Here is a 13,868-nt window from a genome sequence, read left to right on the forward strand (position 1 = left end):
AGCAAAATCAAGAAATATCTTTTACTGAGTTTATAAATGAAGCTCTTGCTAAGTTTAATTATTATGGTCGTACACTTTTCTGCTATGTAATGCAATGTATATAATATTATACAACTTAATATATAACTTAATAAATTAAGTATATAACTTAATAAATACAAATTAATATTTTGAATAACAGATATTCCCTAAATTCTGTATTAGGTACAAATATTTTCTTTTCTCTTATGGATCAGTAGACTCAAATCAATAATTTTAAAGGGAAACCTCTGTTTAAAAGATTTGGCTTTAGAATCATTTATAATTTCAGTATTTGTCTTAAAGTACTGGATAATTTTAAAAATTGCGCAAGAATAGAGCTACTCAGTTATTTTACAGGCTCTCCCTAGCTTCTCTTGAAAGTGATACAATATTTCTTTATTTTCTTTTTATTTGATGTGGGATTGGTGGCTTGCATTGTTTCAGGCAGATTAGATGAACCTATTTGCAGGGCACCTATAGAGACATAGACGTAGAGAACAGACATGTGGACACAGTGGGGGAAGGGGAGGGTGGGATGAATTGTGAGATTAGGTTTGACATAAATGCACTGCCATGTGTAAAATAGATAGCTAGTGGGAAACTGCTCTATAGCACAGGGAGCTCAGCTCGGTGCTCTGTGACGACCTAGATGGGTGGGATGGAGGCAGGGGTGGGAAGGAGCTCCAAGAAGGAGGGGATATAGGTATGCATATAGCCGATTCACTTCATTTTACAGCAGAAACTAACACAACATTGTAAAGCAATTATACTCCAATTAAAAAAAAAAAAAGATAATGTACTCTGGCTTCTTTCCATATGAAAGAGTATCTATTCATTCCTTCCAACATAACTCACATCATTTATTAACTGTTCATTTTGGCAAGTAATTAGGGAAAATATTTTTCATAAGCTAAAACTCCCTCTCTGTTTCGGCCTTGGCTTTCAGTCTCTCAGTTCGTTACAGTTATGTTGATGTTAAGCACTGCATCTTTTGAATTCTGGGCATTATTTTCAGGTTTACAATACGTAGGAGTAGTCCAAGTTTTTAGAATTTTTAACATTCAAAGTGTGGTAAAGTTTTTAAGGATTGTATTCATTATTATTATATTATGGTTTATATTCTTGCAATGGAAGAAGACCTATTTCCTTTTCCAAAGTGCATTTTGAAATTTATATTGACGGTGATTTAAATCTTTTCAAATCACACAATTCCAAAAGAAGATAACTCTTTTAGATTTTTGTCAGTGAATTATCTTCCAAAGGGAGACATGCAAATACAATTTTATATTGATGTTCATTCTGGAGAATAAATGAGATATAGTATCTTAAGAGTTCACCGTTTATTTATATTTTATTTCAAATTCAAAGCAATGCCTCATTAGCAAAACAGAATTTCTGCCATTTTCTCAGAGGTTTAAGGGCCTCTTTTTGTGTAAACTAATAAGACTGTTTGCATAAATGTACAAGTGACAAGAATGTTTTGACAGTTTCACAAATGATGTCCTATGACCCTGTCTATTTCTCTTTCCTCTAGTTAACTTCTCCCACTGCCTCTGAGCAGCTTGCCTATAAACCACCTGCTTTCTCCTTTGTTTCTCCAACTAATCAGAAAACACCACCTGTCCCAGTCGACCTAGCCGGAGCCTCTGTCCTGGAGGAGTTCCACCCGAGGAGGCTGGATGTCAGTGGGGCCCTGGTGGAAGAAACAGCCATGTACTTTCAAACTTCCGCTCACTCTGCACCCTTTTTTGCACCGAAGGGCACGTCCTCGACGTCACAGCTCCCCCATCCCACTCAATTATCAGGTTCTCACTCATCCAGTCCAAGTGCAGTCCAGCAAAAACCTGGCCTGACGTCTGAAGTCCTCAAGAAGACTGTCACCTCGCATGTCCTTAGTCCCAGAGAAAGTCCGAGAACCTCTTCTCCTTCGCTGCCCTCCGGTGCTTCTCTGAAGTCGAATTCAGCCTCCTACATCCCGGTCCGCATCGTCACGCACTCACTCTCTCCGAGTCCCAAACCCTTCCCCTCCCCTTTGCACGGCTCTTCTTCCACTGTCTGTAGCCAAGTGTCATCCAGCGGGAACTTCTCAACGTCAGGGGTGAAATCCCTAGTGCCTTCCCGGCTTTCCCTCCTCACTGCCATCCTCAAGTCCAACCCTTCTCACCAAAGACCCCTTTCCCCGGCATCCTGTCCCACCTTCTCTCTCAACTCCCTGGCTTCTTCCAGCCTCACACTCGATCAAAAAATTAAACAAACCTCTCCTACGCCTAAAAAATCCCTCTCAAGTTGCTCCCTGCGAGCGGCGTCTCCAGAGCAAAGGGAAAACCAGGTTTCTGATCTCAGCCAGCAATCCTTTCCCTTCCCTTTTTCCACTAAAGCTGCTCCCCTTCCTCTGGCGTCCTCCCTCTCTCCCCCGAAACAGGGCAGTAGCAGCCTTGCTTCTTTGAATGTAGAGAAAACGCCATCCCCCACTTCTTTAAAGAGCAGCCCAGTGATTTCCCAGCTGCAAACCAGTACCTCCAGTTCTACAGGTCTGCCTCCTGTCTCTCCAAGCTTTTCTCCTTTGTTTTCCAAGGGCAGACAGGATGCTGATCTCAGGGGCCCAGGAAAGCCCAGGGATATTTCCCCACATCCTTCTACGTTAGCCTCGTCGGCATCGTCTTCGGTGTCTCCTCCCACTAACCCAAGAGCCAGGCTCCCCTCTCCAGAGAAATGCTACCATCCTTCCCCAGCTCTTTCAAACCTGATAAACAGATCCAAGAGAGCATCAGCACCTCTCTCTGGCCCGGGGCCGACACCTTTAGCTCCTCCCCCACACCCTGTCTCCAGCGCTGGCTCTGCCTCTCTTCCCCAACTGGGGTGCTCCGCTCTACCTCGTGCTAATCCGCCCACCGAGGTGCGCCACCTCAGTCCCTCAGCGCTGCACCCAAATCTTACCCTGCCTTCAAGACTTGGGAAATCCGAAAGCTCCATATCTGACCACAGGTCGTCTGTTTCATCCCCATCACCTCCCATCTCTCTAACAAGAACCAACGAGCTGATTTCACCTTGTGCATTGTCCATGTCAACAGGCCCTGAAAATAAGAAACACAAGGTATTTTTTTTTTGTTTTTGCACGTTGCATGGTGCATGTTTCTTTTGAAATACGGAATCATTTTTTTCAGGGGAAAAATCATCAATTATGATATTCTTTCTGTTCCTACAAGGAGATAGTGCAAGGGGATCTAAGATTTGGTATATTTGAATGTGTAGATGAATTATAAACGGTCTAAAATTGTGTATGTTTCTCAAAGCCTCTTTGATGTTGCAAATCCTCTTATGGTAACCTTTTATATCTGTGGCTCCAAGGGCATTTTTTTCCAGGCATAATATGAGTTATATTATTGATCCTGAAGATGGAATTTAGAGCAGTTAGATGGAATTTGGGAATATGATACATTTCTGATTCTTTAATAACATGGACCCTATTGTCCATCAGAATACCCTGTACTGATAAAATAGTAGACAGGATTACTGTAAAATGGACTATTATCATATATAAAGCCCCATATAACTGCCCAGACAATCTGACAACTTTCTATTTCCTCTGCTGGCATTTATTTATTAGTAGTAATTTTCTTCCCCTTCCACCATGATGATTGCTTTATTGCTCTCCATACACCTCAAGCTAAATCAATATGGATTTAACTATATATATGTTGGGCAAAGAGAATAGAAATTTCCTTTGTATGTGAAAATTATTTGATTTATTATGAACACTGAATACTTAATGATTATAACATACAGAAAGGATGGACAGGCTGGGTAGAGGGAAGTAAAGTTAAGAGAGGAGAAGTATTGACTTTTAAATGCTCTGAAGCGACCCATTGAGGAAGGATGTGAAATCAGCATTTACTTTAATATGAGAAGGGAAACATTTGAAGGAGTTACCCATAGCATTCATTGTTCCTTTTTCCTGGAGGAAGGCAACTCTGCCCTAGAGTGTAGCAGCTTCCCAACTGTTCTCATGTAATTTAAGATATGGAGTTTAGACACTTAGGATTCAATCAGTATTCTATAAATGAAATAAAATTATGAAAGTGTCTGTATTAGGAGGGGGTTTGGATTTTCAGTTCAGTGCATTGAATTAACACCATTTTAGAGTGTCCAAGTTGGTTCCATGGAGATTGTATTCAACTCTGTCACTGTTGGGATGATGAACTTACCATGGAAAAGATGAAACAGCCCACATGATGCTGTTAATATGTTACAGTACAATTCAACTTAAAAAGCATGCATTAGACATCTACTGTATGCCCACCACCATACTAGCTTTTTTGTGGATGTGTTTTATTTTTAAGGAAAATAATCCTTTATCTTAAAAATATATTTTATTCAGCAAAACAACATATACATATATATAATGTGGAGACGCTATAGAGAGTTATTAAATCTACAGTAAAGCTAGAAAACAAGGATAAGGCAATATTAATATAACGTAATACAGATTATGTATGAGTTCACTGAATTCAGTATAAGAGAAATATTATTATGGGATATGTTTAGTAAGGGAAGTTATCATAAATGTCAGGCCTGTCGGAAATGTTTAGGGTTTAGCTTAATGAAGAGGAAAGCAGGTGGCATTTCAGAAATGGTAAACAACTCCACCAAATATACAGAAGATGATCCCAGAGGAGTATATGTGGACATGTAAGAAGATTGGCCTTATCATCGAATAGGGATGATAGTAATGATAATTACAGTAACAGATATCAAATACTTTCTGTGAGTCAAGGACTATCCTAGTAGTTAAGCAAAGTAGTTAAAATTTAATTAAAAGGGACCATGTTAGTTAATTTTGTCATGACCATATGAGATTGGTAATATTATTTTCTTCATTCTGTATACCAAGAAACTGTAGTTCAGTGAATAACTTGCCCAGGTTACATTTCTTATACTGGCAGAGCTGACATTTATATTAATTGAAATCTACTGATTCCTGAAGCCATGTTCTTTATTACTGAGATTTATTGCTACAAAGCAATAACTCATATTAATTATCATTTTAGCCTTATTTATTAACTCTTATGAAGGAATGAAATGATGATTAGAATTATCAACTTGTATAATATTTGGATCATTTTAAAATGTATTTTTCAAGATTATTAAGTCCTTGTATTTTAAACTTCAAAGCAAATGGGATGGAGGAAATCTAACTTTCTCTCTAAGTTTGAAAATATGATTTATTTGAGGTGAAATGACCTGGTGATGATCTTTTCAATACATATGTGTGATTATGGAATTCATTTGTAATGTATTGAAAAAAAACCCCTGGTGATCTAAACATTACTTTTTCCTGAATTTATTGGCAATTATCTCTTAAACCATACTGCCTTACACTTATTCTTTACCTCTATGAAAAGTAGTGCTACTCCACAGGCTTCTTAGAGGGTTTCTGTTTGTGGTTCACTCTGTTTTGTTCATGTTTTGTCCCATTTTTGGAGAGTTGGAAAAGAGTGAGCCCAGAGCGGCTTCTGATGAAGTCCTTTTTTGCCCTAAAATCAAGATTTTTGAAGACCTGTTCCTCCCCAGCTCATTTACTGCCCCCAATTTTGAAGAATTTTCAGTGTTAGCTTTATTTTTTCTGCTTATTTTCTTTATATCCAAGTTAATAAAGTTCAGGCTTGTAGAAATGCTTCTTAAATTTGATGAACATGTATGAAAATATGGAGAATGATTATAATTAATCCATTTTTATATGTTCCTTTGAACAGAAAAAATGTTTCTTATAATGGGTAAAATTTATAATAACTTTTGCAAAATTGGTTTCTCTCGAGACATATTTATTTGTCATATTTATCATATATATATCATATAAATATTTGTCATATTTATTTCCTCCTTGCTTCTTGCTGTTATCTCTGTAGGTAAAAAGTCAGTATGTGTATATATATATATATATATATATAAAACTATTCTTTGCAAGAATTGTAACTTGAGTGTAAAAAGTTCAGTAAAATGGACACTGTTGGATACTGGAAGAGATAAATCTTATCACAGTTTCTTTTGATGTTTGACTCGTTTTGTTTAAATTGCTAAGATTACTTTCTAGATTGATAGGAGGAAATAGACAAAAGCTTTGGGATATCAAAGAATTTATATGCTTTTAGGGACTGTTTCTTGTCTGGCTTGTTCCACTGTGGTGCTAATCTGAGCACAGGACCCTCTTTGAAGTCAAAGAGTTTCAGATTTAGATCAGCTTCACTCAGTGCCAGATCCTGAAAGGAAAGGTCCTAGAATACAGATAGCCATCAAATTAAAACATCAATGCTTGAAAGATATTAGTTCCAAGTCTGGCCTTACTGTCCTTTGATATGAAAATGAACTGGAACAGCTAGCTTAGGCTGAGCTAAATTCAGGTATAAGGTATGTTTGATGTTTCTTTTTCATAGATAGAATCTTAAAGTTCTGAATTTGCTTTTATTAGTATAACGGCTATATTTTAATTTCAGATATGGTTGAAAAATATTATTTCACATTATAATCATGGTCCTAGACAGGATGGGTGTCTCCCTGAATGTTGCTCCCATGGCTCTTTGATCAATGTGTATATTGTCTGAGACACTTTTTCCCCTTGGGAAAACCTGAATATCAGAAAATTAATCTATGGAGTTGTATTTGGGTTCCCAATATCTTTTGCCTTCATTATAATTTACATTCTTCTCCTAGTGAGTTATCATGGTGCTCCATATGGAAATTTGGGATGGCCATTACATCAAAACCTTATACATTTTGCCCCTCAATGATGATTGTCTGAAGCTCTGTGCGGGCTCCAGTGGTGTTACTGTCCTGGCCTGAAAGCTAGCTGGACACATGGATTGGTTAGGGAATCAGTTGGGAGCTTTTAGATATTTTATGAACTTTTATAGTTGATGTTTTATTTATAAACTCTCATTCTTTTAAGGCATCATAACATTTCCAAGTATATCACACTGAAAACTTGCTGGTTACAAGCCTCTATGTGACTTTCTCCATTTCTGCTGATCCTTACATAATCTGGGAACAGAATGAAATGTACCTCTATGAGCAAAAATGGTCAATCTGAGTTCAAAAAAAATCACTCATTTGTGAAATAAATATGTATTGAGTGCTCATTATGTACAAGTTTCAAAGTTGTGAAGATGCTGAAACAAATAGAATTGCAAAAAATGCCTGCTAAAAGAACATTTATATTCTATAGTGAAAGAGAAACAGTCCACGACCTTCCCCCTCCCCAATAAGTAAATTTTCTTGTATGTTAGAAGGTCATAAGTATAGAGAAAAGTATAGCAGGGTAAGAGGTGGTTGTCACCAATTTATGTTCGGTGGCGGAGATAGGTTTCTCTGAAAGGGTGACATCCAAGGAGGTGATGCTTCTTGAGAGAGTATGGTCAGGTCCTTCCTCAGGGTCTTGTTGTTTATGTAATTTGAGGTCCTGCCATTTACCTGTACTTAAAGTGTAACCATGAGTTCAAATCCCTGATTCTCAAGGCAAATAGTACAGTTTGTTTTGAGATCTCATAGGTCTTTATTACTAGAGCCTGTGGTGAATTTTATGTGTCAGTGATGAGGGTGGTGGTGAGGAGAGTGGTGGGAAATATTTTCTGAAGGGGAGGGTGTGTTCTTGCTATCCCCACCTTCACACCCAAGATTTATGTTACAATATCTAGCACTGCCTATAAATAGAATTAGCTCTGATAAACTTACATACAAAATGCAATTTCCTGTTTTTTTTTTTTTGCGGTACGTGGGCCTCTCACTGTTGTGGCCTCTCCTGTTGCAGAGCACAGGCTCCGGACGCACAGGCTCAGCGGCCATGGCTCACGGGCCCAGCCGCTCTGCGGCATGTGGGATCTTCCCGGGCCAGGGCACGAACCCGTGTCCCCTGCATCGGCAGGCAGACTCTCAACCACTGCGCCACCAGGGAAGCCCCAATTTCCTGTTTTAAACCTAAACTTTGCCCTGTACCTGTTATGTAGTGAATATTTAACAGATATTTATGGAAAGATGACTAAAAGCATAGATTGCAAATTGGAGAGATATAGTAGTTATCACTGAATTTTTTGCTGGATTCAAAGTCAGGCTGGTCGGTTCTACCTTGTATGACTAGCTAATGGTGATTCCAGCCTGTAATATTACAGCCTATTCTTATTATTTAAGTTATAATTACAGTGACTAGAGTGATCTGTAATTTTAAGCCAAGGAAGAGAAACCAATGAATTTGCTTTCATACCTGGAAGCCTTGACATACTAAAAAAGAAATATGCTCCAAATTTGGATATTGTTAGGAGAACCTAAAAGAAATATACTGAACACAAAAAGTATCTCTTATGGCAACAAGAATGACGTTTGGACTGAGAAGGAAAGGCTACATATGTCTTAGAGATGCATAAAGCCCAAGATAGATGAAGAACTAGAAAGGACATCTAGTTGCTCTAAATAAGTTCATATCTCCTGGTCTAGATAAATCGTATCTCAAAAAACAAATGAAATTTCTAATTTTATTGCAAAAGAAGTATTGTAAATGATGGGAAAGAGGAGATTTACCAGAAAAAAGAAGTAAGCTGTTTTTTTAACACAAAAAATGGAAGGTAAATTCTGAAAATTATGGCAAATTCTTAGGTTGTGAATGTTTACCAAAAGAGTTATAACTGGAAGTCAGACATTTTCTTCAAGCAAAAGACATTTATTGAATGCTTTCCAGCTTCTAGCTTTTGTGATGTCTTTCATGATATCTTGAACAAGGAGAGATATTTGAGAAGTAGTGATATATTTCTGTGAATTCTGAATGCTTAATCCAAAGCATCCTCGAGATCACTGTCTGTCTCATCACCTTATTTTAATTTTATGCATATTATTATCTCTCTATGGCTTTTCTTTTGCTTTCTTATTTATTTGTTTGTTTATTGTTTGTTTCAGTTCATTAAGATGTAAGCTCTAGAGAGTAAAGGCTTTGTGTGTTTGTTTACTGCTGAATCACCAATACTTAGAGCAATGCATGTCACAAAGTAGATACTCAATAATATTTTGTTGAGTGAATCTATTAGTTGAACTGCCGTATTCAAATAAATTTACAAGATAGATTGATGCCCACCAGGTTGGCAGAATGCAGTAGGCAAGACCTCCCTCTCCTTGTATGTGACTTGAATGAAGATAAAGATGATATGCATAAAAAATGTTCATGAAATAATATAAAATTATTATCTTTGCAGTTTACAATGACTGACAAATCTAATCAGTGAAATTGGATAGAGATAATACCTAAAGTACTATTTTTGGATCTAGAAGGAAAAAAGCATAACTACAGGATAAAGGTTAATTTCAACAAATGTTAAGAAAAAGACGAAAGGATTAGGAATTTTAGGTAATAGCATACTCAATGTGATCCAACAATATAAAATGACTTCAACTTCATTCTGTGTATTCTAAACACACCACAAAAACCAGGCAGGCAATGCCAATGAGTATCATCTTCACTGTATTAATTGAGTTTATTGTCAATATCATGTCAGTGATGATGATATTCTACTTTGTGTTAAAAATACATCTAGATAAACACACCTTTAAAAAATTTATATATAATAGTGTGTTAATCCCAAATTCCTAATTTATCCTTCTCCCCACGTTTCCACTTTGGTAACCATAAATTTTTATTTCTTATTTTTTTTAGAAGAAATGTAAATGTTCTTTTATTTTATTTTTAATTTTTTGGCTATGTAGGGTCTTCACTGCTGCGTGTGGGCTTTCTCTAGTTGTGGCCAGTGGGGGCTACTCTTCATTGCAGGGTGCGGGCTTCTCATTGCAGTGGCTTCTTTTGTTGCATTGCATGGGCTCTAGGCACGTGGGCTTCAGTAGCTGTGGCACGTGGGCTCAGTAACTATGGCTCATCGGCTCTAAAGTGCAGACTCAGTAGCTGTGGCACACGGGTTTAGTTGCTCTGCGGCATGGGGGATCCACCCGGACCAGGGCTCAAACCCGTGTCCCCTGCACTGGCAGGCAGATTCTTAACCACTGCGCCACCAGGGAAGTCCCCATAAATTTTGTTTTGAGGTCTGTGAGTCTGTTTTATAAATACGTTCATTTGTATCATTTTTTTACACATTGTAAATCAACTATAATCTAATATAAAATAAAAATTAAATTAAAAATATTTAAAGGAATATTGACAGAGGAAAGGGATAGTGAAATTCTTCAGCTGAGGATCAGTAAGGAAGGGGTAGGTGGAAACAGCAGTATAACTATCACACAGAAGAGAGCTCTTAGTCCAAGCAGGGAAAAAGAGGACCAAAGTCCTACAGGAGTAAGTTAGCAGGAAACATATTTTGGCTCAATATAAAGGGGAATTTTGTACCAGTTCTAACAATTAGACCTAAATGTGCTGCCTTGGGAGGTAGGCAATTGTTCATGGTGTGCCTGAACAGAGAATCAGAGAGATTGATGCCTTGGATGAGGGGGTTGAAACAGATTGCCTTCAATATCACTTCTAATTCTAAGATTATATGGCATTACATTTATAATAAGATATTGCTCTGTAGAGGCTTCGTCAACTGTATTCTTTAGGACAGCTGCGGACAAGCATTATAAATGATTACGCATCCTGAAAGGAGAGGCAAGAGCTTATGGCAGGTAAATCACAGTTGTTGAGCTGGAGCACCCTTGTACAAATCCCAGCTATGATTTAGTAGCTAGTGACCTTGGATAAGTTTCTTAACATCTGTCTGTTTTAATTTCCATATATAAGGTAAACATAATGTAATACCTACATAATAGGTTTGTTGTGAAAACTAAATGAGATAATACACATTAAGGTTTCAGAACAGTACCTGGCTTGTAGTGATTGTTATCTATTATTATTGTTGCAACTATTGCTACAGTTAAATATCCGCAAACCATTGTGGAGTATTAATAACATATTTTATTCTGCATTATTTGCCTGTTTAGATATTCCTTGGGAAAAAGTATCTTACAGAGAAGCATGGATATTGGATCCAGATGGACCTGGATTCCAAATCTGTTTGTTTTTTATGGGCTGTGGTCTTAGACGAGTCACCTGAGCTCACCACAATCTTCTTTTCCTAATGACTCTTTAATTATAGGGATTCTGAAAAATTAAATGAGGCAATGCATGTTATTCGCCTAGTCATAGATGTCAGCTCTAATTCCACATGCTGAGATGGCATTTTATTTTAGTGCTTATCCAAATACATTATTTTCTGGAGACGATAGCAGCACTGGATCAATAGAGAGACTTATAATTAATGACTTTAGTCATTAATTATAAAATTACAGGATTCTGCTTCAGTAGGTAAGCTCAAGTCTTGAAGGGACCAGAGACTTTCTTCTTCCAGGTCTGGCATTTTGATTTTTTTCTACTTGAACTTCTTCCTAAGGAATATGAATGTGCCAGCCTCTTACCTTCCTCACACCAATTGAATGAAGGTTACACCAATCCCATCCATAAAATTCAAGGTTTTATTTTACTTGATTACCGTGTCTTCTTCTGTAGATCCTTTGGTCTTCTTTCCAGGGGACGAAGACAGCCTGGAGCTGCGTGCCAGTTTCCCGCTGGCTCTGGGCGAGTGGGGAAGTTGCCTGAGAGCTTTTGAAGTGAGAGGAACCTTGAGCTTAGTTAAGCAGCTTGGGACCCAGAACAATATCAAAACTGGACCTTTGGTTATGTATATGATACTGGTTTCTACAACTTTCTCACGCTCAACCCTCTCCCCCAAATACTTCCCAAAACTGAACTAGATTACTCTGAGTTTTACTTAAAACTCAGAATGTTGGGCTTCCCTGGTGGCGCAGTGGTTGAGAGTCTGCCTGCCGATGCAGGAAACATGGGTTCGTCGCGGAGCGGCTAGGCCCGTGAGCCATGGCCGCTGAGCTTGCGCGTCTGGAGCCTGTGCTCTGCAATGGGAGAGGCCACAACAGTGAGAGGCCCATTCTGAGAAAACTCAGAATGTTTTATCATCTGATTCATTAACATCACTGTATTAGAAAGTGCAGGAAAGGGTGATAAGGTTTAAAAAAATGAAATTAAGATCAAGAGCATGGCCTTCTAGTTTTTCCGTTATGGAGTTAAATTGCTGATATCACTTCTATTCAAAATATACTACTTTCTAAAAATTACTGCTAAATTTTATGTGTTCTGATCATTGTTTTTATGAATGATGCAAGAGAATGTATTGAGTTCAATTAAACTTATTGGCATAATATTTGTTAATTATGACACTATAAAAAAAGAATTGCTTTCCTTTGAGAATCAAGCAAAAATACCCCAAATATTTATACAATAGTATTCTTCTCAGGGCATGCTGCTAATGAGAAATCTATATATAACTTTGTAAAAATGAATGTTTTTAAGTTCTGAAATGATATAGCATATACTTGCCTATAACCTCTAGGCTGATATTTTACTGTGATATTTCTTTGCTTCTCATTCTAATAAAATATTAACACGATAAACTAATTTTTTTCTGTCAGAAACAAGTTGTTGAAGCATAATCACTGTTTTCTTCATTTGATAACATGTGGTTTAACTTGGTAGAACTAGTCTAAATTTATGTCACATTCTTTCCCCTTTTCAACTCCACTCTTGCTTTCTGGTTACCCCCATTCTAGCAATACAAGACCAAGTCCAGCTACAAGGCTTTTGCAGCAATCCCAACAAACACATTGCTTTTGGAACAGAAGGTCAGTGTTGGCGCAAAAGCAGAGTGAATTTTGGTGATGTTTTCTAAAATTGCTTATGTCATTTTTGTTATGTTTAAAAAAAAATTCTGTTTTTCAAGTTCTGCCTTTACTAAAATAAAATGCTGCTCTTAGTTTAGGATGACGTAGTGAAAGCATCTTGGATAGAATTGGAGACATCACTGATTTATTGGTAGAGTCTTGGTAGGAGCCTGGAGTTATCCAAGCTACTAAGCAGCTCTGAGAAACTTGATTCAGATTTGGGTACACCCCTGTCCTTTGGAATTTTAAATGATTATTAATATTTAAGAGCTTCTACCTCTATTCACATTGATCAATAGAGTAGAGGTAAAATGGGGTTACGTGTGGGCAACTGGCCACCTTTGAAATTTGATGATTAATAGTGGCTTCTACAGGGTGGAAATATTATAGCCAAACATCCAACTTAGCCTCTTAAATCCCATAACGGTCTGAACATCTTTATCCATTTTCCTCAGCCATTGATCTGACCTCCATGAATGGGAGGGAGGGTTTGAGATCCCTTCCAATGACCCAGCTATTTTCACATGGCTCCAGGGCATTTTTGACTTGCTATTGAGTCATTAACTGTAAAATTACAGGATTCTGCTTCAGTAGGTAAATTAAATTAAAGCCCCTTGTTTCATAAGTCCATTACAAATACTCAAATGAAGCCCCAGTGGAGGATCATATCAGAATTGAAGTGAAATCAATTACCAGGTCTATGACATGATACATTTCTTATGTTATTTTTATGATATTTATTTTGGCAATTTATCTTTGCATGAAGCCCATTTTTTTCTGTGCAATTATAGTGTTTCAAATAATGTTATAATTTGTCAAAATGTTAATGTTTGCAACCAGGTGGTATTTTGACCACTGGCTTGTGAGCCTACATTCTTGTTATTTTAGCATGATCTGGAGAATAAAACTGTTATATATTCTTTTGTCTAAAAAAGTAGGAATTGTTAGTGGGATATTCTAAGTGGTATATAGGTGAACATTGGTTGGCAGTATCTCTTATATCATGTATCTCTGATAACAAATTCCCAATTATCCACCTGTGGCCCAGAGTCTATGCTCTATATATCTGAATGCCTTGAACTGGAGGTGGGAGGTGA

The 13,868-nt window shown here is 37.4% G+C and overlaps 1 protein-coding gene across 2 annotated transcripts in view; it reads left to right on the top strand.

The window, feature by feature from the left end:
* MLIP (muscular LMNA interacting protein) overlaps positions 1-13,868 on the top strand; it is a 290,707-nt gene that overhangs the window by 148,688 nt on the left and 128,151 nt on the right. The window contains exons 4-5 of one of the 2 annotated variants that reach the window (XM_029242992.1): positions 1,556-3,115; positions 12,661-12,732. In XM_029242992.1, coding sequence (XP_029098825.1) covers positions 1,556-3,115; positions 12,661-12,732 — 1,632 coding nt within the window. The remainder of the gene's footprint in view (positions 1-1,555; positions 3,116-12,660; positions 12,733-13,868) is intronic. The other variant, XM_029242994.1, reaches the window with a different exon arrangement.

This window comes from Monodon monoceros, unplaced genomic scaffold (assembly GCF_005190385.1).
Source record: "Monodon monoceros isolate NGI ecotype Baffin Bay Population unplaced genomic scaffold, NGI_Narwhal_1 Super_Scaffold_3, whole genome shotgun sequence".
Lineage (NCBI taxonomy): Eukaryota > Metazoa > Chordata > Mammalia > Artiodactyla > Monodontidae > Monodon > Monodon monoceros.